This window comes from Drepanopeziza brunnea (assembly GCF_022702325.1).
Source record: "Drepanopeziza brunnea f. sp. 'multigermtubi' strain 214-2 chromosome Unknown ctg11, whole genome shotgun sequence".
Classification (NCBI taxonomy): Eukaryota; Fungi; Ascomycota; class Leotiomycetes; order Helotiales; family Drepanopezizaceae; genus Drepanopeziza; species Drepanopeziza brunnea.
Window position 1 is genome coordinate 1,801,290 of NW_027094074.1, and position 24,721 is coordinate 1,826,010.

Sequence of the window (24,721 nt, forward strand, 5' to 3'; positions counted from 1 at the left end):
CTGACACAGTGTAGAAGCTATCCGACTTGCTGATAGTTTACCCTCGGCAGGAAAGCAGGAAATATGACGCCTTGAAAGGGAAATCGAAGGAGACACAAGACTGAAAAATTCACATTCCAGGCCCCAGTAAACTTGACATGGAACGCAAAAAGAGCGAACTCGGGATGACTGCTCACCCACGTATACAAATAACACCGACTAGGTCACACCGGTACCTACCTATAATTTCTCCTCGTGGATTCTGGCAGCAGAGACAGATTGAGTCTCTTTCTTCGGAGCCGTATCACCATCCACCAGCTTCTGATTCGTTGCTCTGCCCCTCTACTTAACAAGCCAGCGTACGCTTCCAGGACCGTAAGCGAGATGGATACTGGAGAGAACCGGAGATGCGCCGGCGGGAGTGGAGAACGACACATTTAAAAGTTGCAATCCATTTCATTTTGACATCTTCCTCGTCATTCATCTCCATTTTAAACCGTTTTCGTTCCATTATCGCTCACAATGCGTGCGAGAGGCGCTTACAGTACAACTCCGCGTATTGAGGTGTGAAGTAGGGCTCTGCCAAGACCGATCGAGTGGAAGCGAATAAAAACAATCATCACCACAGGCTATCTACCCCTCAAGGTCCCCTTCCTCGTCGATCGCTTGCGACACACCACCCATGACTTCCCTTCTCTTCTCTGATGTCTTTTTTCGTAAGGTCTCAAAATATACGTGCCAGGACCTATCAGTTTGATTTTGATAGCTCACATTCTTGGCAAGTACCTCAAACTTGCTCAAATACACTTCCAATGCCCTCACTCATTCCAATCCTGCTCTCGACGAGTGTAGGTATATATACTGTGTCCTACAAAATAAGAGCCTGCAATAATTGAAAAATATGAACTAGATCTAGGTCCCCTCTTAACAATTACCAAATTACAGAATCGTCAGGTCAACATGGCTACCCACACCTTCGTCGAAACATCACCTCTGCAAAATTTGAACAACCTCATTCTCAAATACGGACCCGAGGAATTATCCCCATCTAAAGCAGCCAACAGGCCAGAGGACGCCACACTCATGTCCACCTTCCCCCTCCTCAGCCTCCCCCTCGAACTCCTCCACCAAATCGGAGCACACTAGTAAGTTAAAAAAAAGAACTCGCGCCTGGTCATCTCCACACCAGATACATTCCATCCCACAACGCAAGATAAACTGACACAACGGCCACCGCCCACTCAGCTACGCCAACCTCCCAGCCCTAGCCCTTACATCCGCGAACCTAGACCAGCCCCTACACGCGCATACCCCCCTCGCGCTCTCCTCGCCCCAGCTCCTCGCCCGCACCCTCCCCCCGTCGCTTTACTACCACCATGCCACTTTCCTCTTTTCCTCACCGCGCCTGCTCAAGGATTTCGCGGCAGCACTAGGCCCGCGCGCCGAGAACGTGAGGAGAGCCAGGATCTTGTATGGCGGTTGTGGCGGCTGTGGCGGCTGTGGCGGCGGCGGCAGCGGCGGCAGCGGCGGTGGTGGTGATGCTGATGCTGATGCTGGTAAGGGGCACTGTGGAGGCGGAAGCGGGGACTGGGTGTATTGCTTGCTGGAGAGTCTTCCAAGGCTGGAGGAAGTCGTGTTTGTGGTTCAGGCTCAGGCTCAGACGCAGATTCAGGTCGGGGGATGTGGGGAAAAGAGGATGGGGGCCTGGTGGGATGCTGTTGTTGATGCTTTCAGGGAGGGCTGGGCGGGGAGACGGTCGGACGGGAAGGCAGAGGGGAAGATATTAGTTGTGAGAGTTGAGGTGGGCGGAGGAGAGGAGATGGAGGCGAGGATCGGGTGTTGACTGGAAAAGAATTCATAGCCGAGGAGGAATCTGTGAGAAATCGGCATATGGTTAAAGGGATTTGGGAAATTATGGTATCTGCTAGGTCTGGTCGTTAATAGATAAACATTGTATACTGACTAGCTTGTTGAGTTAGCGTTACCCGTGACCTAGTCGATGATTGCAACGTGACCTAAATTTCGACACGGAAATATCAGAAAACTCATACTTCATCTCCCCCTTAACTTATAGGATCAAAGCACGAAGCACTGCAAAATTCTACACCACATTGCAGAGCTGAACTGGCAGCTTCCAAAACCAGCAGAACTACATGACAAAAAGATGTCGGAGAAAGTATTTACAGCGCTCAGCACAACAACTAGAAATCAGCGTGCTCGCAAGAATCATGAATGCCTCGATGAAAATAGCCGAGAAAATATTGACTAGATGTCAGCAAGCTGAGCCTGAGTATGTATGCTCCAATGCCTAGACCTGACAACGAACGGGGTACGATTCAAGGAATCTTTCAACGTTTAGAATATAAAAAGTACCAAACAGACTTTCTTTATGGTGATGAACTCTGAGAGATTCCGGCGGCTGTCTAGCACTTATAGGCTTAGGTAGTTATAAACAATCATGAAAAAAGGAGAATCAATCTTCTGACTTCAAGGCTCAAGTGTCATAAGACTGCTGTGTACAGATTATATTTGTGTAGAAATTGTATGATATATGATAGGACCAAGTGGTTGCTGAAAACATGAGAAGTTTATAATGCGAAGGATAATCGAACCAGGCAAGCCGCAAGAGCCGAAGTAAAGAAAGGGGGATCATTTGAAAGCATCTTATTTTCATGAGATCGTCTATTCTAACAAATGCTGCCGTCCAGCTCCTGATGCAAATGCCCTCGACACATGGCCACCCTTGTTTCCCATCCACTCCTAGTCCTAGTCATAACAAGGCCATCGTGTCTTCCTTCCTATACCAAGTCCGCTCACCATATTACTCGGTCTATACCCGTTACTTATTGTAAATCAAAAAGTTCCGCAAGCTATCCCAATGATCGCTCTGCACGTAAATATAATCCATACTACTCCTCAATCCACTCTGCACCGTGTCAGGATACCACCTGAACAGCCACATCACACTGCCCCAACTCATAGCCGCAAAGACCGGCCACGCATCGTGTCCTATTCGTCTCGAGAGTTCTGGGGATTTGATGATGCCCAAAGAGGGCCGTATCGAGAGTTGTGCCAACGAAAGGCAGACTCTCGCGAATACTTTGTTCACACGATCAGCGAACCACACTTCCAAATCGATGTTTCTACCAGAACAAATGTGAAGAGGAGGAAGGATTTACTCACCAAATATCACAATCTGTTTACTAACAGAACTAATATGTCCCCTCTTACTCCTCCGCCCGAAGACCAGGTACCCCCCAAGCAAGCCCGCGAAGAATGTGTCATACGGCCCCTCTTTGCCCGGATCGCTCCCCATATGCTTCAGCGCCAGCATCGTCATCTTGTAGACCGTCGCGTACTTGGCAAGGTTCTGCGCATGCGTCTTCGTCGCCCTCAAGATCAAGCCGATCTTCTCCCTCACCGTGCCGGATCGAAACAGGAATATCATGCTACAAGCAATTGCCCGTCAGCATATATATGATAATACCTCTCCAACGTCCATTCTACTTGGCCTTGGTCCCTGTGGGAGGGAGGTAGGGAGACGTACACCATGGCATGCGGAAACCGCACCTTGGCACCGTAGACGGCGCCATTGCGCGCGGCCTTCACGACGGCGAGGTAGTCTGCATATTTGGGATTGAGGATCACGCTCTCCAGCGCCCTCTATCCAGCAGCCATCAGCACACATTCATTCTCTTTGGTGCATTGAAATGCAGTGAGGTGAAGATGAGGTTGGAGTCACTTACCTTGACGGCAGCAACGTTCGACATGCTCGCGTTCGGTCCGGGCTCGAGCCTCGGCAACTCTGCTACTATCCTGCTTCCACAGCAGAGGGAAATGGAGAGAAGATGCTAAAGCAAGTTGACTGCCTCATTCATTTACTTGCCTAATTCTTCCTTCCTCTTCGCCGGAGGCGCAACGTATCGCCGTGAGTAGATGTGGTGTTCTTCAAGTCGTGAAGGTGGAAGGACGGGAGCATTGGGCATTGGGACAGTTGCCTTTCCAAACGACGACCATCCCGCTTCAGCCTTCAACTTCCCCGCGAACAGACACGTGAAGTGAAGAAGACGTCGAAGACGCCAGTGCTGTATCTGTGCAGATCAAGCCTAGACCGCTTTTGCGATTCCTTATCGATTACCGTAGCAGGGGCCCCACAATTAAAGTTCAGAATATTTCTGATCTGATCAAATTCCCATCGGCGACAACCTCATCGCACAAAAATCCACCAACTCTACCACCAACCAAAGTCAAGATGTTGCGCCAAATGTACATATTTCCTCAACACAATACATATTCCAAACGACCCCACTGACTCAGCAACTGACCAAAACGATAGAAAACCCCGCAATGCGCGCTCCAAACGCGCCCTCGACAAGAAAGCCCCCAAGGCCATTGAGAACCCCAAGAAGGCCCTGTTACTGCGCGGCACGAGCTGCTCACAGATCGTGCAGGATGCCCTCACGGACTTGCACCAGCTGCGCATCCCGCACTCCAAGAAATTCACCAAGAAGAACGCCATCCACCCTTTCGACTCGGCCGCCTCGCTCGAGTTTTTCGCCGAGAAGAACGACGCCTCGATCCTGGTCTTCGGCAGCAGCAGCAAGAAGCGGCCACATGCCATCACGTTCGTGCGCATGTTCGACCACAAGGTGCTGGACATGCTCGAGCTGGGCCTGGACGCGCAGAGCTGGCGGAGCCTGGCAAGCTTCAAGAACAAGAAGTGCGCCGTTGGCTTGAAGCCCATGCTGCTGTTCTCCGGCACCCCGTTCGAGGGGCCCGTCAGCAATGAGTACACGCTCGTCAAGAGCTTCTTCACGGATTTCTTCAAGGGCGAGCCGGCGGATAAGATTGATGTCGAGGGCTTGCAGTACATGGTGTCCATCTCAGCGCGGGACACCGTCGATGGGGAAGATCAGAAGCCGAGAGTGCACTTGCGCATCTACTTGATCAAGACGAAGAGGAGCGGCCAGAAGCTGCCGAGGGTGGAGGTCGAGGAGATGGGCCCGAGAATGGACTTCAGCGTTGGGCGTGTGCAGGAGGCGGATGAGAGTGTGATGAAAGAGGCGTTGAGGAGGGCGCGCACGAGCCAGGAGAGGCCGAAGAAGAATATCTCCACGGATATTGTGGGTGATAAGATGGGTAGGATACATCTGGGCAAGCAGAATTTGAAGGAGTTGCAGACGAGGAAGATGAAGGGCTTGAAGAGGAGTCGGGACGTGGCCGATTCAGAGGATGAGGAGATGGAGGATGATGTTATTGAGGAGGAGCCGACCAAGAAGTCAAAGAGGGGCTAGATATGGAGAGACTCAGACCTTGCATTGATGGTGTTTGGAGTTTGGAGACGGGATGCCAGTGTCTCTCTCGAATTGTTTGCTATAGAGAGGTGCAAAATGTCTAAAGTACCCACCCATATGTTCGTGCTAAGCCACCAAAATTGTGAGGATATCGAAAGGATTTCTGACTGGGAATATTGTTAAGCTATTCCGTTGACCCTCCGTCCTAAATAATGTGACTTGGTAGCGCCTTGACTATCGATTCGTGACTTGGGCATCGAGGCGACCTCATACGTCAATCAATCGGAACTTGGAGCCCACTACAGAGTACTTCACTATGGTATTTACCGAATCTTCCTCCAGGCTCTGTCAATCACCATCTCTGCACCACGCCCGATCACAATCAAGATAGTACCTCTCGCAATCATGTATCCCAACGCCATGCGGTGCTTCCACATATGGTCGCTCTAAATAAACACCTCGCTTTGTCAGAATATTTCAAGGAATATCTCAAACGGGAATTGACTGATTAGGAAGTCGACACTACCAGACTACCAGACGGCATGCGGATATTCGAATATGATCACGAGATCTCGGTTAAATCAATAGTGGTTTGCGATGTAGTATTAATGCTCTGCGAATATACACATACTTAAGACTGCGAACTTCGGTCCTTCCATCTGGCCATAAATCCGATATTTCCATGGACCTCCTTCCTGTGCATATATTTCAACGCCAAATCACTCCCAAAATCCAACAAACCATCATCCTCATTCCCACGCTTTCATGAATCTACAACAAAAGATTGATCAGCTTATGGTCGCTCCTCAGTGACAGTCACATGGCCCTTCATCTTTCTGCATCTACCGACGCCAACCTCGTGCGTGTGAAAATCCGCACAGAAGTTCTCCTGCGGCGGTACCTGGCCCTGATACCTCGTGACCCCCTTGTCCCGATCCCGAAACGCAGCTATCGCCAGATCCAACAGAAAGTCGTTGCAGATCTTGTGCATATCATCCTGCAACTCATCTGCGGAATACCGGTAACTGACAAGCTTGACGAGTAGCTTGCGGAGTTTGCATCTGGGTTGGGTCTTTTGATAGATGTACGTAGACATCAGGACGAGATCCATGGCGCGGCAGCAAGAGAGGATGGCATCGATAGCGTCGTTCTGTAGTCCAGACATCTTGAAGTTCTGACCGATGATATATAGCTCGACGAACAAGCCGGTTGATGTCTTGCGCGGATCGTAATGTCGAGCCCGAGCAAGCTTTTGCGAGATGCAGATTTGGTCATTATAGAGCCAGTAACACATTGATTGTATGCTATCAGCACATTCATCACTCATGACGATATCGACCGGTTGGGTAGAACGCTGTCCGCCGGTCGGGAGAGCGCGATCTGATAGCACGGGGCTGGCCTCTCGTAGAACATCCAGGTGAACGTTGAAAAGGGCTTCGTCGGGCCCGACACGAAGTCTAACAATGTCTCCCAAGGAGCTGGTCTCCATTAGTGGCTTTTACAGAAGCAAGGCTAAAGGACCATACTTGAAGAGCCGAGTCTTCTTATGACTGCGGGCATCCTCGTTGGCCTCTGGGGACCTTCGCTTCGAGGCAGTAGCCAACGTGGCGGAAGACACAACTGGTACGCTACAGCTGTGAGTAATTGATCGACCAGCGGACGTAAGGGACCATGGATACCTACCTATTCATATTCATGTTTGAAGTAACATTGGCAGCTTCCCAACCCTCGCTCAGGTCCTCGGCTGAGGGGATGTCGTTACCAGCGCGCACGACAATGACTCCGTCTTCAAGGGGCATATCGGTCACACGCTTGGTACGAGACTGGCTTATCTATTGTTGATGGCTCTGGGGTCAAAGTACACAGGAGACTGGCGTGGGCGGCAGTAGGAGGCATGAGTTCTGTGTCCCACCAGATCTGTCAGTTAGCAAGTCATTACCTTGGTTCTCACAGCTCCTTCCATCAAAAGGCAGTCTCGCATTCGGTTCGGAAACTAGAAAGAGATCACACGGATTTGCTGTCCTCTCGGTAGAGATCTTACGCTCCTTTGATTTCCTTTAGCCATCCACAGCTGGGTAAACAAAGCGGTACTAATTCTGGTACGAGCCAAAAATTGCTGGGCATGACATCAAGTCCGAAAACAATAATTTCTAAACTTGCCGTTTACACCTTTACAGACTTCAAAAGCCTGTCCTCAACGCCCGCCAATGTGTATTCATGCGTTAGCACTGCCAAATTCTCCGCCTCAGCCTGAAATTGCTTGTCCGGATCAACACCAGGCCCAAACATCTGTGCTCCGACCCCTGGGCCCATTTGCCCCATCTGTTGTGTCGCTTGATTGGCAGCTACATTCGATCAGCAATCGTCTCAATCTAGCAGAATGATAGCATTACCATTGTCACTCCCGAGCAGATAAGTGAACACTGACTGCAGTCCGAAGATACACAGCACATACCACGAGATGGAAGACATCCACTGCGGGTCCATATCTCTGGTCGCTACACCCGCCTGCAGCATACTCTTAAACTTAATCGTCAAGGGGAACGGTAAACGAACTGTCGTGAATCAGCACTATCCTAGCACCTACATGTCAACACCTACTAATAACAAAACCGCTGAAAAAGGCGTTGATCCAGCCCATGATGAGCGTCTGCGGTACAATCATCGCCATATTCCCTTTCATCATCCCCATCATTCCCTCCATCGCAGCCGGATCCGTTATCGGATTGGGGGCCGCTTGTCCTTTCCTATCTGGCTCCTTCAAAAATGTGCCACTCTCGTACGCGGTAACGAGGTAGTCTCTGCGCGTCTGAAAAGCGGTGGAAGAGATGGCGTTTGCGTTGGAGCGGAGGTTGACTCCGCGGAGGAGGGAGCGCTGCTCGCGGATGGCGGCGAGCTCTTGTTTCTTGGGCGCAGTTTGCATGAGCACTGTTGCATAGTGGCGGAGGACTCCTGTCAAGATCTAAGGATCGTTAATAACCCTGCGGTAGCAAAGAAAGGTCGAGAGGACGTACCATGACCACCGTGATGGGGATCAATATCCAATAGCTGTGCCATCGTCAGCATAAAATTCACCTGCTGCCTCAGATAATCAATACAAGAGCTGCGGATCCCTATGGATCGTCTGGACAGGAACTTGGGCCATGTTCGCGGTGGTATTTGTCTGGTTGCAAGTTGCAATGTTGATTCTGAAGCTTGGAGGGACTGCTGGGAGTGCTTGTCGTTACAAACGACCCACTAAACTCGGCTGACTTACCAAACCGAGTTCGGGGTAAACGACCTACATAGCTACCGTACAAGACACGGTTCCCAATCGCGTCTCCGTACCTACTCGCCCTCGCCCTCGTATGTCTAGAATTCCACACTTGCAGAATTCCCCCTTCCACAACCGAAAAAATGGCCCACCAAGAAAAGATCTCTGTGTATTCGCTGCCTGGTAAGCTAAAGTCATTTCCTAATTCAAGGAGAATAACTCCCAAAGATCTAGCTGTTCAAAGCACCGGTTGACACTCCAAATTAACATCAACCAGATCTCAAAAACACTTCCGACGACGCCGTCCCTGCCTACCTCAATTCCCTTAAATTCAAGCAATCCCACACCCTTACCGATGTCCGCCTGGCTCTAGGCTACTCGGCCTTCGCCATCTGCGCCGCAACCTTTTACTGGGACTACAAGCTCGGCTTCGACAGCACAAAGCAGTACACCGCCGTGGCCGTCGCCCTCTACACCCTTATCAATGGCATCCTGACCCTCTGGATCTGGGGCGTCGAGAAAGGCACTATCTACGTCGGCACGAACGCCGCCGGCGACAAGGTCCAAATCGCCTCCAAGACGGAGAAGCACGTCCCCGTCTACAACCTGACGGTGACGACGTGGAAGGCGGGCAAGGGGAAGGGTGAGACCAAGGCTATCAAGAAGCCGTTTACGAAGTGGTTCGACAAGCAGGGGAGCTTTGTGGCGCTGCCGTTCCAGCAGATGCTTGCAACTGGGATAGAGGTTGTGGGCATGGCGGACCCTGGGAAGGTGGTGCTGCCCGAGAAAAAGGTGGCCAGCGTGGAGGGCGAGGGCCAGGAGAAGAGTATGGATGATAAGTGGGCGAGTCTGTTGGCGGAGAGCTCGGGGGTTAGTGTCGAAGAGGCTACGCCGACAAAGGGGAAGAAGAGGAGCAAGAAGGCTACGTAGAAGGTCGGCAGGGTGTTGACGATACTTGTGTATTTTGAGGCGTGGAAGCGAGGGCTATCAAAAAGCTTGTATGGCTAGGCGTTTTTGGCAATTTGATATGGGATATTAGTCTTGGATGCGTTGCATAGGATGGGCTATCTAGTGGACACCCAAGTGCTCTATTTCTTGACTTCTCATCAATTCACACGTGTCTCGAACGCCACTTCAAGGTGCGAACGGAGTAAAGTAAACAAGATCTGGGTAGTTCTCACACCATAGCTCTTGCAGCTATATTCAAGAATTGGCAAAGTCTCCAGACCCTAGAAACCATATCCAAACCCGACAACTTTGCATAAGGGCAAGCTTTTCGTTCCTAAAACCATACATCCATAAGCGAGAGCGAGAGACTCCTCTTCCCCAAGTTGCCTATGTATACAGTTACGAAGTGAACTTGGAGGGAAAAGAAAAAGGCCTTTAATACAAGAAAACACCAGCCCAAAACCTCCAGACTCTCTCTCCTCAACACTCGATACTCAACACCATCACTACGCATACACGACCTTCTTATATATATATATACCTAATATATATATAACCGGAAATGGTTTATCGAACCAAGTTGGGTAGATATAGGGCACACGCGTCTCACCTAAAATGAAATAATTTATCGATTCTCCTTATGGCCTAGGTACCTGTTCCACTCCTCGCTAATGAGAGGATACGCAAAGGAGAGAATGTCCCTTTCGTTACCTCCGTATCAAGTCTATCTATCATCTAGGACATGTGCACCTCTCCCAATGCCCCCCCATATGGAGAGTCTCAACACTGCTCGATATTTCTTTCATCTCTTCTTGACAGTAAAGCGAGAAACCAAAAAAAAAAAAAAAAACCCGTCGCGTGGTTAGGAACATCCGTACATCTATTTACCTCAGGATGGGCAGAGGCCTACTATCGCTCATGTCATTTCATTTCCATCGATCTTCGGAGTAAACTGCAGAAATATACGTTGCGAGTCAATCAATACACATACCATCTACCCCCAACGGACATTACAAGCATGAGAAGCGCTAAGAATGAACCTCGCAATATAATTATGACTTGTCGTGAACCATAGACGTGCGCATCGATCCATCTAACATCTATCCGCAACCTAACGCCATCGCTATGCACCCTCTCACCACAGATGCAACAAATCCATCGCCAAAACGAAAAGCATATGCCTCTCTACCTTCACTACGCACTATCCGCCAAGTAGAACCATTTGATGCGGCACAGCGTAGCCTTCTGTCTCACCTCCCACGCGGCATCATCCTTCGCATAGTCCAACTCCCTCAGCATCTTGGTCGCGCGCTGCAATAACAAGCTCGGCTTCACATGCGCAATCAGCAGCATCATGACCTCCAAAGCCAGAACCCGACACTGCACACTACCGTCGGATGGATCATCATACGTGTTTCTCAGCCGATCAGAAACACGCGTAATGACCGAGTCGAGATGTTCCTGGATGAGAGAAGGGCAGAGAGGAGTAATACTAGCAAGGGTCTTGAGATAGGCTACCTTTGTCCAGTCGTCGTCCATGACAGTCACGCCTTCCAGGATGAGTGGCATGAGCAGCGAAGCGGTGGATCCCTCTGTGAGGTAGGTGGGCGGCATGTAGAAGAGGATTCCAGCGAGGGCAATCAGGTAGTTGTCCTTAAGACCTTTGTCTGAGGTGTTTTGCCAGAGAGTAATGAGAGGCTCGGCGGCCAGTGTAAACAGACGGGGCTTGCGTAGCTTGCGGAGTGTGCAGTAGTTGTCCTCGTTCAAGATTGGGGAAGAGTCAAGCAGGATGCGAAAAGATTGAGCGACCTTACGACCGTGCTTAAAGTCTTTGATACCGCTAATCATTAGCCCAATGAGTGTAGTCATTGTAGGATCGAATGAAGCCAAAGATGCTGCTGTGAAGTAGGCCAGGACTTGGTACGCCTTGACGGTTTGAACGGCGCTCGTCGAACTTTCGCTGAGAACGGTCTCCATAACACTTAAAAGACTGCCACCATCCTCTAAGGTCTCCTTGCTGGCTCCAAACTTGTTTACAAGCAGCTGGAGCATCCAGAGCATAGCAACCTGGGAGAAGGGAGAGCTTCTGCTTCTAAGACTGGTAGCGTTTGAGATCATGGTCGCAGCCAGATCACCGGCTGAAATTCGCAATTCAGCATTGCTCTAGTATCCGTTAGCAAGAAATTTAAGCATCCACGGCAAGACATTACCTTCGATGGACTACCCGCCAACAGGAACATAGACAGAGCATTTGCCAAGCACTTATCCGGCGGTCCGTCACGCAGATTCTTGTGGGACTGGGCAAGCAAGGCATCCACACTGTGAGTGAACAAGGTCCAAATTACGCTTGGCTCTCTTGTGAAGGTTGAGTTCCAGTTGATAACAAAGTTATTTGAGGCAGTTGTCAATTTGGACCGCAGAGCAATCATGGCTACCTTGCCCACAAGCTCAACAATTTTGTCTTCCGAACCCTGTTCCAGGATGACCGACTTCAAACCCAGATAGACCTGGCCATTTCCATCAAACTTCTGTGCGACAGTCATACGGAATAGCTCCATAACGATGTATGTATAGGGTCCACTGCTTGGAATGGGCGATGCTGGCTGAGGAGCATGGCTGCGGGCCTTTTCCAAAGTCTTCTCGAACTTTTCCAGACCGTCAAGAATTGTGGCCAGTAATGCAACAACATAGGGCATCTGTCCTTTGTGTTGAACCACTGCCTCCAATTTGACGAGAATCTTCTTCATCGTCGAATCGAAATTTCGGTGCCAGTAGCCGGCCGCGACACCAACCGGAGGTCCGTCCCGGAACTCATTCTCACAAACATTGGTGCACGAGATACCGACGAGGCTCTCAAGCCGAAGCAGAATTGCCTCCATTTCTTCCTCCTGTTTTTCGGGATCCTCCGAGAGTTTTGTAGGAAGGGCGTCTACGAGAGTTGACAAGGTGACATCACCGAATATCTTCGGCTCGATCGAAGATATCTGATTAAGCGATTCCACAACTGCAGCCTGGATGTCGGCATTCTGACTGGGATGTGTTGCGAAATCTGTCAATTTTTGAACTATCATTCCCTGCTCGGCGACTGACAGGTAGTTTGGAATCTGAAATAGCATCGTCAATCCTTTGATGGCAGCAGCTCCGAAGACAGGATCTGGCGACGCTCCATGTCCAGTCGTGAGGTGGGCTTTATCGTCTGCCAGAGTGACCGCACCAAAGTAGACGTCAACAAGAGTATCCGAAAACTTAGAAAAGCCTTGCTTCAGATTGGCAATGGCATGAGGGTTCTCATCGACAATTATAGAGGTCGGAGTGGTTGTTGGTCTTGGTGCAATGTCCGGCTGTGCCAAACGGGCTATCAGGATGTTATTAAAAACCCCCAGAAGGAGGTTTCTTTCGGATCCGAGTTTGAGATTCTGCCAGACGACATTGATTCTCGGGATGATAGATTTGGCGACCAAATGGAAAGCAAGAGGTGATCCAGAGGCGACCGAGCACAGAATCAATCCACTACTGCGTAAGAACTGAGTGCTCATGTCAAGGATCCGGCCACTAGTTTCTTTGATCACAGTGTTGATGTAAATGGCCAGAGGATTTTGCGTATCCTCCCAGTCGTAGACTCGACGGCTCAAAGATATACTTACACTAAGTAAAACTTTTAGTGACAACTTGATGAAATCATCCACCTCACCGTTCCAGATCTCGAATTTTAAAGAGTCCCAGATCTTGGGCGCGAAGGGAGCCACGGCGGGAACGGAATAATTTTCAACACAAGCAGCAAGGGTCGTCAGGACCTCGGTCTGGTTGAAGTCAGTACCAGTCAGTAATACTGGTTGGTAATTGGAAGAGGGGTAGTACCTTAGTATCAGCGGACAAGTCCGCAGTTGTATCGAGCTTCTCAAGACACATTGGAATTGCGTCTTTAGCGTATGAATCATTCGACACGATGCATCCTAGGAGCAGATCCCGCAGCGTCTCTTTCGAAGGATGCTTTGGGTCTTTAGCAGATCCGCCCACGGTGATCGGATAGTATCTCGAGAATGAATTCCACAAACTTTCAATTTGTGGTGCTTCAAGATCCCATTCCTTGCTAACATGGATGTACAAGGAGAAAAGAAGAGTCAAGCATGAAGGATTCTTTTCATGGGAAGCGAGCTCAACGAGTCCGTTGATTTGAGAGGCGACGCCAGTCATCTTGATGAGATCTAGACCTCGCTGGCGAAAGATGATATCCAAGACCCTTAGGAGCTCGACCCGAGTAGCGGGGGCTAGATCCCGCATAATAGAGAAATCAGCGAGCCCGTAGATTGCGGTTGCTACCACAGCAGTATCGCTAGGTATGAAGTGTTGCCAATTTACAATCACTCTTAGAGAGGCGGCAACTTCATAAATCCCATAGCGAAAACTGGAGTCCTGATCTCGGCTTGCGAGACGGTCACAGAAGTATTTGACCAAGGTGTTTACTGCAGGTGTGAGTTGAGATACCAAATGCCGCGGGGCAAGGGACATTTACCAATCTGACGAGATGGCTCGGTTTCAAGGCTGCTAAGAACCGGAGGAAGAAGACTCAAAGCTATCAAAGATTAGACTTTTCCAATGATCAATGCTAACGGTGGCGTACCTCGAGCCAGAACGACTCCGTCCACACCAGATGTGAGATAGGGTCCTAAATCTCGGAACAAATTCAAGAAGGAGTATACACCAGTATCAATAGCTGACGAATGTCAGCGGGGATCTGCCAGCTCTGATAGCAGGCCTTACCTCCAGCGAACTCGGTAACGATTTTCTGTTCTACCAGGCTTCGTTTGCCGTCGCTATCAGAAATATTCACCCAATCACCAACGGAGTATGGCAATGGAGCCATTATATGTATGATGAAGAGCAATAAAATCTAGATCATTGTAATCGGCAGCTTCGTGGGGAGGATTGGGAGCAATATTCAAGGTCGTGTAGTGAAAGTTGATGCAGCTTTGGGACCAAGTGGCTAATGAATTCATCAGCTCGGATGCTGCAATAAAGATGGCTGTAGTACTCGCAGATAGTAATATTGTAGGAAGATACATTGATAGCTCAATCAGAGAGAGAAATAAGCCATTGACTTACTATTACTAAGGGAAAATCGCAAGTCGCGAAGGAGGGGCAGGGCTGTTTAGCCTGAGGATTGAGGACGAAAGTAGCTTTCAGCCGGGTCGCACTTTTGATTGAAGTATCCACTGAACTTACTGCCAGCGAGATCAAAATTGAACAATAGTTGACGTTGTGTTGTGATGCTGTAGAAGACAACTTGAAGATGGAGATCGATTCCCTCAGATGATATTTCCACGCCGAATCCTCAGCCTTGCCGCCCCACGGTAATCGTCGGTTACCACCCAAACGGGACAAATTACGGAGCAACGGAAATACTTTCACCAAAACCTTTATTAAACCACAACTACTAATACAAACGTAACAAAAACACATTTTTATGTTCAGATAAGTTCTGAAGACAAATGCATGCTGCGAATATGCACATGTGATTGTTCGTCCCAAGTCAAAGATCATATTCGGGCTTGATCGCATGAATTTGCTGGGGGCTCAAAATTTAGACATGCCAAGCAAGCCTGGAAAGCGCACGGACCTGTAACATCAAAAAGTACGATTTTCACTGCTTTAATCTACGTAGTAGTACCATGACAAAGCAACTACATACTATTAGAATTATCTTAATTGGCTATTATTAAAATGGCCACGGTGCTTTTTCTGGTTCAAAAAGATTTACGATACGATAGGTCGTTGATTTCCTATCGATTTTACAAGTATGAAAGTGAGTGTCCCGGGCTGCTGATTGTCCGAGTTGTTGATTGTCCCGGCTTGGTAGTGTATCTTTTTCAATAATACTCAAGGCAACCAACGGTTAGAAGGAAAACCTCGGCCCAAGAGCATTCGATACCATCGAATTACGATAATCATATATAGATGGTCATAACAAGAGAGCGGTGGTATTACCGCAAATCTTTTCAGAAATATCGACACTCCTTTATCCCCTGACTACCTTTGGCATTTGTCTATAATACATCATCAGCAAGCCACTTGCCACTTATAAGACAGGCCCTAATCGTCGGTTACCTTGACTTTAATTTGAGAAAAAATCCTGACACCTCCACCAGCTGAAGCTGAACAGGAAAGGAAAGCCCGGGAGAGAAAAGACGCGATTGAAGCCAATGAAAAGATGTTGGAACGGATGAGAGATGTAAATGCGAGGGCTGCGGCTGACAGAATAGCCTTGGACGCGTTTCGGGATGAGCAGCTCGCTCTTAAAGCCGCAGAAAGTGTGCCGGAGGCCGCGAAGGTTTCCTCGGACAGTAACGCAGAGTCGGAGACAGTAGCTGCGGTTACATCTACCGGTACCAAACGTAGGGCTTCGGACTCTGTTGGGCGCGAGGGCCACAATACGAGGTGTAGAAAGCAGAGGGCGTAGAAGCGTAGAAGTGTGTGGTCGTCGAGGGTGACAAAGACGAGGAACTTTATTTAACAGAGATCCCATCTTTGGTGTTTTTCATCCTCGGTAAGGAGTTCTGCCAACTGTCAGTTACTTGAACTTGGAATTTGAAGTTTTGCCGTAGATTCACATTGTTGACTTCATTCATGATGCTTGCTTCGTCCGAGGAATGACAATAAGGAAATAGCTTGAAAAGAACGCCTTTTTATTGCACTTCGGTATTTCCTTCCACTCCGAGCCATATTAGCGACTTCAATGTATGTACCCCAATTCCCATGAACCTAAACTCCTATACCAAATTGATATCATATCTGCTCACTAGTTTCCACCCCCTCTATTGCACTGGCTTGACTACTGCATTGTCTCGAGATAGCCTCTGATTCACAGATTAGCTCAATCCCAAATTATCCAGAAGTAGAAACTCTTACCAGCAGGTTTCTTAAAAGAACAGCAATGGTGACCTTCCCAATCGCCGGCACGAATATGCTAGCATGCTCCTTAACAGCAGCAGTATCGAAATTTTTCTCGCTGGAGAAGTTGATGCACACAGCTCCGTCCTTAATCATCTTCGGGTCTACCTTATAGTTCTTCCCTGGTACACCACTGACAACAACATCACTGATCGCCAAACACTGCTTCAAATCCATGTCCGGCTTGGGGTGTGCCTCGTACTTGTGGTTCTTGATGCCCGTTCCCCGAGTGAAGATTTGTACGCCATCCAAGTCCACGGAATAGACGTGAGCACCATCATTCGCAAGCAGTGCAGCCAGCGGTCGGCCTACAACTTCAGAACGATTGATGACTGTGATATTCTTTCCAAACAGACGGTTTCCATACGGCATAATCGTGTTGTAGATCTGCAAGTACTCCAGAACCTTGACTACAGCAAGAGGCGTACAAGGCAGGATCGATTTATGGGCGTTGGTAGGAGGATCGAGGAAGCGGATGTTTTGGTACATGTTGAAGTTGTATCGGAAGGATAGGCCTTCGACGTCTTTGGTGGGCGAGACCAGCTGCTGGATGTAGTAGTCTTGTTTGGAGTGAGCGGGGAAGATGGGATAGTAGACTATGATGCCGTGGATCGAGGGGTCTTTGTTGGCGGCGAGAATGGCTTCTTCAATGTCTTCTTTGGAGATTTCGCGGTTTTCAAAGAGGAAGCCACTGTAAAGTGTCAGTAGGTTCTCTTCCCTTGGGCCCTTTAAAAATCAAGTGAGCAACATCAACAATCCCGTCACTCGTCTCGCCTCGAGTTTCAGAGCCCAGATTTTCCGGCCCCTGGCACAACAATATGAATTCCTGCAGTACTTACTTCTCTTTGCAAGTCTTGGCCGAGTAATCAGCATACACCTGAGCAGCAGGGTCTCCATTCGCCAGAAATCCAACCAGCTTAGGCTTGAAGTCCAGCTCTGCCAGCCCTTTTGCCACCTCCCCAAGCAAGCTCTTCGCAATTGTATTGGCAAGGATGACTTTGCAGGGCGGAACCGATGGAGGGGCTGTCGACTCCGACTCCAGAGCCACGCTGGGAGGATTTGGATTTTGGGACATGATAGCGAGTATTTGCTGCGACTCAACTTAAGACGAAGATGAGGGTTTGGCGGGGCAGGTCCCTGGGCGACAGCTGAATAAGAATGTTTGCGTATATACGGAGTGGAAAGAAAGTTTGATGGGAAAATAGATGGAAAAAAAAAATCCTTTGAATATTCTTATCTTATCAACCGATAAGGGAGGGGTTATGTGGGGGGCTCAACGAAGAAGGGCGCTAGGGCACACGGACCATTGGATGAGAATAATAACGCTGCCATTTGACGTTCGCAAAGGGGCTAAGCGAGGTATGTGAACACGGGACTTGCGAATCTTGGGACTGATCTTCTGAATATGTCACGGGCAGCCAGGAAGGACCTCGTGTTCACAAGATGAAAGACTGTATAAAGCGGTCGTATCACGGAAAAATTATGGATAATCGCCGGATACCTTGGATATAATTCAAGAGAAATTGGTCCGACTAGCTCGACGGTTACCTTAAATATAATTCCAAAAAATTGGCTAACTTGCTAGTCGGACCAATTTCTCTTGAATTACCATATTTAAGGTATCCGGCGATTAGGTTAAATACAAGAACAAATTCAGAAGTAGAAAAGGGAAGGAGACTAACTTTACCAGAAAGTAACAGTATTGAGTGATAACGAGGGACAGTGGCCAGCCACGACAACAATACCTGATTCCGGATCTGGGCTATTGTGCACTTGCACAGCTCCTCAGTTCAAGTTATTGTTGTTATTGTTGTTGTTGTTGTTGTTGTTGTTGTTGTTGTTGGCAAAACGCTGATGTGCTTCATAGCTGATGGTGCCCCAACGATCGTATCTTTCATATTGCCTGAAATTCTGTAGTCGTGGCGGAACGACCGGCGTGAAGTCGATGAAGCCGCCGACCTGCCAGTACGATTCTGCGCCAAAGTCGTAATTCCACTCGGGCTCTCCAAAGCCCGGCTCGTACAGAATCCTGTACAAGGCCCGGCAGAGTGGGCACTTTCGAACCTGATAATCCGGCCGACCGGCAGGGTCGTCCGGGACCTCTTCCAGATACCGTTGCAGGCAATGGACATGGAACCTGTGGTTGTCAGAGCAAGGCAGCACGATAGCCTCGCCTCTCTCGACTATCTCCCGCCTCTCTGTCGGGTCGGCGCTGTCCAATTCCTGCTGAGAATGCCACAGCGGGCTCATGCAGATGGTACAGTTCTCATCCTCCTGCTCTAAAGGCCTCACGGCGGGAACGAGAAGCGGCGGGCTTCCGGGGTGCAAATTCCAGTTGTTGAGCTTCAAGATATGAACCGAAGGCCGCTCATCCGCATTAAAGTCATCATCTCGCAGCCTCAGCCAGGCCCTGGCATCGGTCATCCACCTCAGCTTACGACGATTCATGTCCTGAGTCTTGAGGAAGTTCCTCTGCCTCGCTTGGTTTCGCGAGGTGGGCTTCTCGTAGTTCTCGACCTCTCTCCGCGCAATCTGGGCCAGCATCGAAATTTCTCGATCCGTGTGGTCCCCGGGATTTTGGCACACGGGCATTGATCCGGTGTCGTGAAGTGTGAGCGTTTCGGGCAGCAGACCATGAATCTCCAGCCTGTAACAGTAGATGCAATATCCTACTAGGTAGTAGTGCTCGGGCTTAAGGGGCATAGGGTTCCAACATTCGGGGTCTTCTCCTACCGTAGGACGGGATAGACAAGCCCCATGGTGCTTGATTCCTCGTATGGTGTGCCCACAAAGTCGATAGAAAGTGGTGACCTCCTTGCAAGACATTCTGGCAGCTTTATTGAATGGAGTTGAGTTGTGCTGTTGTTGGAAAGATCGCCAGGACCTTGAGGGTACGATTTAGAGTGGTGACAGGTGAAGCGTCGATAGAAGAAAAGATTGAGCGTTAAATAGTATACTGATGCACACCTGCCATGAGATAGGGATAGGTATTGTTCATTTTATACAAGTTTTGAACTGTCCTGGTATCAAACCTCTCCAAGAAAAAACAACAAGGACACAAAGAAAATAAGTCGCAATAAAGACGAATATCAAGGAAATGCCAGGAGCTTCGGACAGCACAATAGGTATTGTCCTGTTCTGGTCTCTAACATACGTTGAGGAAACAACAACGCCTACAATCCCTATAAAGCTGACATAAAGAACCCTTTGTCTGATTTCTTAATGAAAGGAATGAATATTTGTGAGGTCATGCTTCTAAGAAGTATATTCTCGGAAACACTTTTTGATCCTCTCCATAGTAACGTTACTCGTTCCGAATTATCCTCTTGAGCATTCAGAGATACGGAGATCTCTGATATTAGCATGGCTAGAGGTCAGATTACGGGTGGTCGGGAAGTATTCCCAGGATGGGGTTCGCTTGAGTTCCTGGTATAAGATGTTCTTCACTTCAAAAGATCTGCCTGCCTTCATTGGTAGACAGCAAGGTTTATACGATTATTTGTCGTCTAAAATATATACTTATACAATGTCACTCATTATCATTATCAAGAATCATAAGAGAGATTGAAAGTGAAGTTATCCAATGCATGTAGAACGTGAATTTTTAGGACTTGAAAGATACTATCGAGTACAAATGCTAAGCACTTTTGATTAAATATATAGAATTGTTTAGAAAGTCTCCGGCTGCTATGCGCCGCTGAAAGAGCTTATGCTTGTGGATTTCCAGGGTTGCAGGTCTTGTCTGAACCGACGGACTACGGGTCGCGGTAAGATCTCGAAGATTTTTTCACCCCAGCGATCAGTGGCCAAATCTCCCTTGAAGACGGGGTGTAGTGTCGTGTCGGCTCTATACTGCGTGGCAGGTAGCCACTTGCCTGGAAGTACCAATTTTCAGTGGGATAGAACCACTACTGCTGTTTCTGGCACACCAGACCGATGGAGAACTCTGAGCTGGTCATTGCAAACGGGGAAACATCGGAAGCAATAGTCGCTGGGTGGCACTCGGCTCTCAAATATGGGAAGCTGGCGTGGAGGCATAACTTCAAAGGACTATTGAATATGATGGTGGTGGAAAACATGACGACGGCCTCGACTTACTAGCCTTCGGGCTTCTCCTCTTATTGGTCTTAGGTGCATTTCGTCTTCGGTCTATGATACTTTCACTCCGTTTGAGACGATTAGTGGTGTAAGTCATATGAGATATGTATGGTATTCCAGCGGATATTCGACTGCTGCTAAAAGTGAGGCTCAACTCTCTTTTCGAAGTTGTGGAGCATGAGGACCAAAAGTTGGTGGTGAGCTGGGGCAGTCTCTCCATCAGCTGTGAGATTTGGGCTGGCAAGTACCCAGCCATCATGCAGCAGCAGCATTCCATCCATTCTGGGCAGTTCGGCCGGATTGCTGCTCTCGAACTCGCTCAAGTCTTGCCCGGCTGCTGAAAAAACGTTCGTACTCCTCCTCTACCCACAATCTTGTAGAGACTGTCAGATTCTTGGATTTCTATATTTTTGTAAATCTCTGGATTCCCGCAGACAAAAATTTCTCCCCAGGCTTGCGATCTATGCTTCAGCAGGCGGTTGTTGGTGGTCGGCGGGATCGCGGCAAAAACCCGGCGGCAAATCTTACTGTCAGGTATATAACTCCCATTCAACACTTTCATTGCAAGAATTAGATCTCCAAAGTAAGGCACTCTCCGGGTTTAAGAGCATACACCCCATCCAGAAAATAAGGAGATCTAACAGATAAACAATGGTTCCGCCCTTGTACTAAGCAGTCAGCTTACACTCCGCTCGTGTGTAAGTTGGCTGTGAAGGTTTTGTAGTTTTGTCTGTTTTTCGTTTTTTTCGTTTTTTTCGTTTTTTGATATTTCGAGTTGGGAGGTCTGAATGTGGAAGGGCTCAGAATTGTATGTTTGAGCCTTGGCGCGACGCGGCCGCCATCTACTGCAAGCCGCGGCGAAGAACACCAGCCCAAGTTCACCAAGTCGACAACAAAGGCGGGAACTTCTTTGATCCCTAAGTGATGCGAATTAAATTATATATATATCTCTCTCTATAGAGATATTTTTTTCCTTTGTTGCAGCGACTTCACGACCTCTCCGAACCTCCCTCCAAACAAAGACGCGCCTTCCATATCCGGACGCGCCTTTCAAATCCCCCACCCTCACCGCAACCATCAGGATGGCGCGCACCCCAGCGCAGGAGCAAATCCCCCCACGAATTGAAGCACGCTTTGAAGTGGACTGACAATAGTGACTATTATTATATTTTGTGGGCAACTAATAGATAGACAAAATCGCAATGCTGTGACCTCTGACAAAACCGACTCGAAAACTCCGTTGATCCCGATAACCACAAGCCACGTCGCTCCCCCTACAATGTGCCGGGCACCACCAATCATATAACATGGGTCAGGAACCAATGCCTATACCAATCATCGAATTCATCCAGAAAATTACGGATGCGTTCAGTCAAGCCGAAATTAACAGGCAATTGCCAGAATGGCAGAGGCCAAAAGCTTTCCTCGAGAGCTACACAAATATCAGCCATGATGAACCTCGTATTTTCCAGCTTCCGAAAGCGCAGATGTTTCGGCTAAGTGGGATCTCTGAAGAGGATTCCACAAAGCTTGATCCTGCGATGGAAGGGACGGGAAGGTACCTTCGTTTTCCATTCGTCCTTGATATCCCACGACCCGCCTGTAGCGATGAAAGGTCTCGGCCAGAATCCAGAGACTGACGGTCCCAATGTATTGCCTCCTGCATACCCAAAGGATCCTTACAAGCTCGCTGAGGAATGTGTGGGCCTTCAATAAATATAGAGGCTGGACCACACACATCCCCAACGCGAAGCACTCCCGCTCGAACATCTGGCTGGTCTCGCATCTGAGCTGCACAAAGCGGTAGCCGCACTCCCTAAATCCCGATTAGATTTCACTGCCCTCCGAACATGGCAGCAATAAATACCCCCGTTCATCTGGGGAGACTCCTCACCTGAATTGTGTCGTGAGGAAATGGTTCCCCAGCGGGAATAATGGATTGTTGTAATTGCCGATGGTATATATCAGGCAGACCACCAAAACCCCGAAGAACACGGTCCCGTACACAATCGACAGCTTCAAGAAGTATCGGAAGACTGATTCCCGGTTCCGGCTTCCGCGTCTGCTGAGAAGGAGTGGCACCAAATTGACAATGAACAAAATTAGGAGCATACCACAGGTCGTCCAGGTCGGTTCCGATCGAGAGGGCCCTCCCGTGAAGGGAGAATCGTCTTTAAGCATGTCAATAATCCTCGGTGTGACATACGGGGCTTTCTGAAATGAAGTATTCGGGGCCAAGGTCGGCATGCTACTGTTGGTGATGCTTGTAGAAGACCACCAACCTGCGAGGCTCCGAAAGTTTAAACACACGGTTGATGGGATTCCAATTTTGCAACAGCAAAGAAGAAGAAGAAGAATAAGAAGAAGAAAAAAGAGAAAAAAGACATAATAAGTGAGTCTTTTGACGGGCCAACAAAGGACGTTGACTGCGAGTTCCCAAGTCGCCGCATCAGTCGATATTGCTTACCGGGCTGGGCCGCAAACGGATTTGTTTGTTCAAGTCCCGATGTTATATATTTCATTGAAAGGATAAGTCTCTCGATGCAAATATCTCCCTCAGTATTCGCGCAAGTACACTGCAAAAAATTGGAATTATCAAACCAAAATGGCAGAATCGCAGGCGCCACAACAAACGGCTGCCGTACCAGCAGCCCCAGCCCCGGCAGCCCAACAGCAGCAGCGAAGTCTAGAAACCATCGCCGAACACACAGCGGAAACCCTCGTGGCGATCCGAGATCACCTCCAGACTGACGTCGACCGGATGGGAGCGGCCAACGTCGGCTACGCTGAGCGTCTCGACAACCTCAACACCGGTCTCCTTGAGATCTCCGGCGTCCTGGAACGGATCGAGGAAGAGGCCCGCGGACAATCCACCGTCCTGGTCCATCTCCTGGGCCGCAACGAAGAGATCGAGCAAGCCCTGAGCGACCCTGCGCTTCTGTCTCCCGTCATCGGACGATCGGTCAACCGCGCCCTCCGAGACGTAGCGGCCAACGTCGGCTACGCGGAGCGTCTCGACACCCTCAACACCGGTCTCCTTGAGATCTCCGGCGTCCTGGAACGGATCGAGGAAGAGGCCCGTGGACAATCCACCGTCCTGGTCCATCTCCTGGGCCGCAACGAAGAGATCGAGCAAGCCCTGGGCGACCCTGCGCATCTGTCTCACGCCATCGGACAATCGGTCAACCGCGCCCTCCGAGAAGTCATAGACCCTATCCGGGAAATCTACGAGGGGGAGATTGCCCGGCAGCGGGTCGAGCGCGCAACAGCGTCGATAGCAGCGGGGCTCGCGCGCGAGGGCATCGCCGTTGCAACTTTTTTCCGAGACTCTGTGAGTTTTAATCCACTGGCTCAGCTCAACGATAGCTCCCTCTGTGGTTTACGGTATTTTGTGGACGTACTGACTAACGTGTTCGCAGTTAATGCACAGCCTTCGAATGGTCATCTACTGGATACTACTCTGTGCGTTCTCTATCATATGGATTTATCCCTTTCTCGTGTGGGAGTCGGCTTCGCATCGTGTGACGCAGGAGTACATTCTTAATCTCCAAAACGTCCTGGTCCGGAACCCCGACTGGAGGAATATGCTGAACAACTAGTTCTCGGTGTCAATGACTTCCTCTGAGGGAGCAACGGTTGACCGAAACTGTATATCCAGGTACATGTAGCTGCACGAGGAGGAGAAACAAACTGAGCAGGAAATATTGAGCGAAGATTTTCGAGGGATAACAAGTTGGATAATAGATTAAACTTGAATATAATAGGCGTCAAATTTTCTGGATATGCGTTTGAGGTGATCAAGCCACGGATCAAGCTCCATTCGCTTAAATTTGTAGTAGTGTGCTGTAGCGAGCTTGTAAGCGCTTTGAATACAAGCGGCATAGCACGGAAATGCAGCATCGCTCCCCGAAAACACCGAGCAGGCCGGACTACACAGCGCGGAACATAAAATAGAGAAAAATATATAAATTTGAATGCAAGTCGGCGTCGCAGAAAGAAAAAACAGGACACACAGGCACGCAGTGACAGATGAACAAGTAAACCATTCGACTTTGCATATGCACGTTCACCCACCTTTCTCTGCATCAACAACCTTGCCCATCTGCCAGAACCTCAACTTCGACAACTTCTTCTCCCCGGGCTCCAGATCCGTATCACTCGATGCGCTCACTCTCTCCGTCATCTCCATCCAGGAACAACC

The 24,721-nt window shown here is 49.2% G+C and overlaps 10 protein-coding genes across 10 annotated transcripts; 4 read left to right on the forward strand and 6 right to left on the reverse strand.

The window, feature by feature from the left end:
• Positions 1-939: 939 nt before the first annotated feature.
• On the forward strand, positions 940-1,858 carry L3040_006633 (uncharacterized protein; the record flags this gene model as incomplete). Its single annotated transcript, XM_066154189.1, has 4 exons — positions 940-1,124; positions 1,225-1,429; positions 1,541-1,768; positions 1,841-1,858. The coding sequence occupies 4 exons, from the start codon at positions 940-942 to the stop codon at positions 1,856-1,858; spliced, it is 636 nt and encodes a 211-aa protein (XP_066011167.1).
• A 960-nt stretch (positions 1,859-2,818) lies between these two features.
• On the reverse strand, positions 2,819-3,965 carry L3040_006634 (uncharacterized protein; the record flags this gene model as incomplete). The annotated part of the gene is made up of 5 exons (XM_007292206.2): positions 2,819-3,078; positions 3,163-3,428; positions 3,527-3,642; positions 3,726-3,795; positions 3,862-3,965. 5 exons carry the CDS (start codon positions 3,963-3,965, stop codon positions 2,819-2,821), a joined length of 816 nt encoding a protein of 271 aa, XP_007292268.2.
• A 266-nt stretch (positions 3,966-4,231) lies between these two features.
• On the forward strand, positions 4,232-5,273 carry L3040_006635 (uncharacterized protein; the record flags this gene model as incomplete). The annotated part of the gene is made up of 2 exons (XM_007292207.1): positions 4,232-4,245; positions 4,316-5,273. The coding sequence occupies 2 exons, from the start codon at positions 4,232-4,234 to the stop codon at positions 5,271-5,273; spliced, it is 972 nt and encodes a 323-aa protein (XP_007292269.1).
• A 793-nt stretch (positions 5,274-6,066) lies between these two features.
• Positions 6,067-7,072, reverse strand: L3040_006636 (uncharacterized protein; the record flags this gene model as incomplete). Its single annotated transcript, XM_007292208.1, has 3 exons — positions 6,067-6,751; positions 6,800-6,901; positions 6,957-7,072. The coding sequence occupies 3 exons, from the start codon at positions 7,070-7,072 to the stop codon at positions 6,067-6,069; spliced, it is 903 nt and encodes a 300-aa protein (XP_007292270.1).
• Positions 7,073-7,436: 364 nt separating this feature from the next.
• L3040_006637 (uncharacterized protein) lies at positions 7,437-8,418 on the reverse strand (the record flags this gene model as incomplete). The annotated part of the gene is made up of 5 exons (XM_007292209.1): positions 7,437-7,618; positions 7,667-7,828; positions 7,875-8,235; positions 8,288-8,321; positions 8,372-8,418. The coding sequence occupies 5 exons, from the start codon at positions 8,416-8,418 to the stop codon at positions 7,437-7,439; spliced, it is 786 nt and encodes a 261-aa protein (XP_007292271.1).
• Positions 8,419-8,669: 251 nt separating this feature from the next.
• L3040_006638 (uncharacterized protein) lies at positions 8,670-9,456 on the forward strand (the record flags this gene model as incomplete). The annotated part of the gene is made up of 2 exons (XM_007292210.1): positions 8,670-8,709; positions 8,804-9,456. 2 exons carry the CDS (start codon positions 8,670-8,672, stop codon positions 9,454-9,456), a joined length of 693 nt encoding a protein of 230 aa, XP_007292272.1.
• Positions 9,457-10,668: 1,212 nt separating this feature from the next.
• On the reverse strand, positions 10,669-14,338 carry L3040_006639 (uncharacterized protein; the record flags this gene model as incomplete). The annotated part of the gene is made up of 6 exons (XM_007292211.1): positions 10,669-11,637; positions 11,685-13,274; positions 13,333-13,937; positions 13,988-14,047; positions 14,096-14,188; positions 14,236-14,338. The coding sequence occupies 6 exons, from the start codon at positions 14,336-14,338 to the stop codon at positions 10,669-10,671; spliced, it is 3,420 nt and encodes a 1,139-aa protein (XP_007292273.1).
• A 1,948-nt stretch (positions 14,339-16,286) lies between these two features.
• L3040_006640 (uncharacterized protein) lies at positions 16,287-17,497 on the reverse strand (the record flags this gene model as incomplete). Its single annotated transcript, XM_007292213.1, has 3 exons — positions 16,287-16,328; positions 16,381-17,113; positions 17,262-17,497. 3 exons carry the CDS (start codon positions 17,495-17,497, stop codon positions 16,287-16,289), a joined length of 1,011 nt encoding a protein of 336 aa, XP_007292275.1.
• Positions 17,498-18,207: 710 nt separating this feature from the next.
• L3040_006641 (uncharacterized protein) lies at positions 18,208-19,014 on the reverse strand (the record flags this gene model as incomplete). The annotated part of the gene is made up of 1 exon (XM_007292214.2): positions 18,208-19,014. One exon carries the CDS (start codon positions 19,012-19,014, stop codon positions 18,208-18,210), a length of 807 nt encoding a protein of 268 aa, XP_007292276.2.
• Positions 19,015-23,125: 4,111 nt separating this feature from the next.
• L3040_006642 (uncharacterized protein) lies at positions 23,126-24,119 on the forward strand (the record flags this gene model as incomplete). The annotated part of the gene is made up of 2 exons (XM_007292216.2): positions 23,126-23,851; positions 23,940-24,119. 2 exons carry the CDS (start codon positions 23,126-23,128, stop codon positions 24,117-24,119), a joined length of 906 nt encoding a protein of 301 aa, XP_007292278.2.
• Positions 24,120-24,721: the final 602 nt, after the last annotated feature.